Below are 2,796 nucleotides of genomic sequence, written 5' to 3'. Positions count from 1 at the left end.
TTGTTTCCTACTTTCTAATTCCTTAATTAAAAAGGTTTTGTCTTCTTCTAATATGTCACTTTCCTGGAAACAAACATCAAATTCGTCCCTACTTTCGCTAAAATTTATTTCTGGTTGCACTGGCAATGTAATTCCTACATCCTCAACTCGTCCATCTTCATCCTGACACCAATTTGATAGTGCTTGATATAACTGAGTGTTAGTCCCCACAATCACAGGGGGTCCATTTCTTTCTCCCTGAATTTCAGGACATATAAGAGCAATAAAAGGTACTTTTAAAGACTCTTCGGATGTTTTCTTATCAAATTCAAGGGTTACTTGTACATAACCCAAGTAGGGATATTTTTCAACACTTAATCCCCAGATAACTAGCCCACTGAGGGGTTGTATGGGTACATTTGATATATGATTATTGTACCATGTTTCAAAAATTATAGACACCTGGGATCCACTATCTAAAAGTACCTTACAATTATTCCCATTAATAGATGCAGGAACTATGGGGGTAGGCCCCAATAACCCCTCTGGCACTTTCCCGTTCCACCAGGAATTCCCCATTGCACAGTAGCTGACTTCTAGGGGGACTGTGTGGGGTTCACAGTCCTCCCCTGTTCGTTTCCCTGCCCCGTAGAATTTCCTCGAGGTGCGTTATAATTGGTTACAGGAGTTCTTGAAGATGATCCATCAGTATTAGCATTACATTCATAGGCTCTGTGTCCCATTCTACCACATCTAAAACATCCTCTTCCTCTATTGTTGTAAGAATTTCCCCTTCCAATACCTCGATCGGATGAATTGTTATTACTCCTCTGAGAAGAATTTCCTGAGTTTCGGCTACTTTGAGAGGATATAAATTGCTCTATTTTCTTATTTTGCTCCTCTATCATTTTAACTATTTTATCTTCTAAAGGATTTATTTCTACAGAGGGTTGAACAACTTTAACTTTTTTTATGGTTTTTTTCTCTCATTTCAATTAGTACTTCTTCCTGCTTTATTTCTTTTAACAATTCATTAAAAGTAAGAGTAGGTTCCCTTGTTCCTGAGCATCTAAATTTCTGGGCCACAGAATCAGTTGTCAATGCTCCCCTCAGTAACTGTTTCATTCTACTTCTATCCACTTCATCCCGTGTAATTCCACCTTTTTCTACTATCTTGTATAAAAGTTTGTCCAATCTTATTAAGTACGTACTTAACTTTTCTCCAGGTTCCTGAAACGTATGATGTAATCTAGATGTTAAATCCCCTACATCTTCTAACGTACCATAGGCATAATCTAGAGCCTCGAAATACGTCTCAAGAGTAGCTTGAGGATTACTTCGTCTAGCTGCCTGTATTATTCCCATGGCAGGTCCCCTTAGACTTTCAACCACTCTTTGTCTTTTTATTTGATCAGGGCATTGCCATTCCTCAGCTTGCTGAACAGCAGCTTCCTTCCACGATTCGTACGTTTCTTCACCCAGTGGTACAGGCACCGTCCCCGAAAATATTCGTAATCTCCTGTAGCTCCCTTCATAGTGCCAGCGTTCTAACTGGGTAACTACTCTATCTACCATCGTCTCAAACTGTGACCCATCTACATTTGCACCATTTCCTTGTGTATTACTATGTGCATTTTCCCTTTCAGGAGTATCCCTAGAAGTGGATATATGTGCATTACTAGCTTCCTCATCTTTCCTCTTAGGCCAGATAATATACCACCTCCTCCCAATTTCCTCATTTGCCATTATCATTATTGGTATCATACATGGGTCTAGTTCCCTTTCAGTCTCTATTAATATGGCTATTTCCTCTCTCCATTTATCCACAATTTTAGGTCTTTTGACCCCATATAATTTGTCTATAATTGTTCTTATGACTTCTTCATCTGAAAATTCAGAGAAATTCCCTCCTATTGCTATACATTTTTTTGGATTTTTCTCTTTTTGCATACACCAAGTGTATATATCCTCTCCTGTTAAATTTTCCATTTTTTTTTTTAAAAGATCGTAATCTCAGCAGTGCCTCCAAATGTAACCCCCCTTTTACCGCTCTAACTATAGGTGCTAAATCTCTCACCAAAGGGATGGTTACCCTATCTAGTAATGTGCCTCCACCCAAGCTATTGATTGATAACAGGCTGCCTGGGATGCCTGAATTCTGTTAGTATGTAAATTATAGTGATTATGTTATCTATAGATGAATGTCAATTAATACATATTACTCATGTACCTGTTCTTTTCTTCCAGTTCTTCAATCAACGTCCAGCGACAGCAGATGGTAAGTATAATATTTTTAATAAAAGATAACACATCCCACACACATATATATGTATATTCAAATATATTGTTTCCTAGCTACCCCACCTTCCTATACAATTTAATTGCATGCAATACAAAAAAAACTATATGGTTTAAACCTCAATAAATGAGTGACCCGGGTACTCTTAATGCAATAGATAGTGCACTATTAGGGCCCATAAAATTCACAAAAGTAATAACAATTTAACATTACACAGAAATAATAACATTTTCCTTTAGTGGCTTTCAATATGTTGATGAATTGTTCAGCTCAAGGTAGAATGTTACTGTTGCAATTTCTGTTCTGTAGAATGTCATTTATGTATCCTTTTCTCTAGCTAAATAGAAAGTATCTATTCCTTCAAGTCGGCTATCTCTTTACCACAATAAAAATATGCTTGTATCTACACAATATTATATCCAACTCCTTTGTGAAGTTTATCTCTGGTGATTTTGTCTCTTATGCGGAACAATGCTCCCATGTACTTTTACCATATAAATGTCCTTTTAATTCCTCTG

The 2,796-nt window shown here is 37.1% G+C and overlaps 1 protein-coding gene across 1 annotated transcript; it reads right to left on the bottom strand.

Moving 5' to 3' along the window:
• Positions 1 to 939: 939 nt before the first annotated feature.
• LOC134929580 (paraneoplastic antigen Ma1 homolog) lies at positions 940 to 1,929 on the bottom strand. Its single transcript, XM_063925170.1, has one exon. It carries the CDS (start codon positions 1,927 to 1,929, stop codon positions 940 to 942), a length of 990 nt encoding a protein of 329 aa, XP_063781240.1.
• Positions 1,930 to 2,796: the final 867 nt, after the last annotated feature.

The sequence above is a fragment of the Pseudophryne corroboree genome, chromosome 5 (genome assembly GCF_028390025.1).
Source record: "Pseudophryne corroboree isolate aPseCor3 chromosome 5, aPseCor3.hap2, whole genome shotgun sequence".
Classification (NCBI taxonomy): Eukaryota; Metazoa; Chordata; class Amphibia; order Anura; family Myobatrachidae; genus Pseudophryne; species Pseudophryne corroboree.
The sequence above is the reverse complement of the archived record's forward strand: the minus strand, read 5'-3'. Positions and strand labels throughout refer to the sequence as shown.

Bases quoted from the DNA above. Each gene is read 5' to 3' on its own strand.
- LOC134929580 (XM_063925170.1), bottom strand. From the start codon at position 1,929: ATGCAAAAAGAGAAAAATCCAAAAAAATGTATAGCAATAGGAGGGAAT.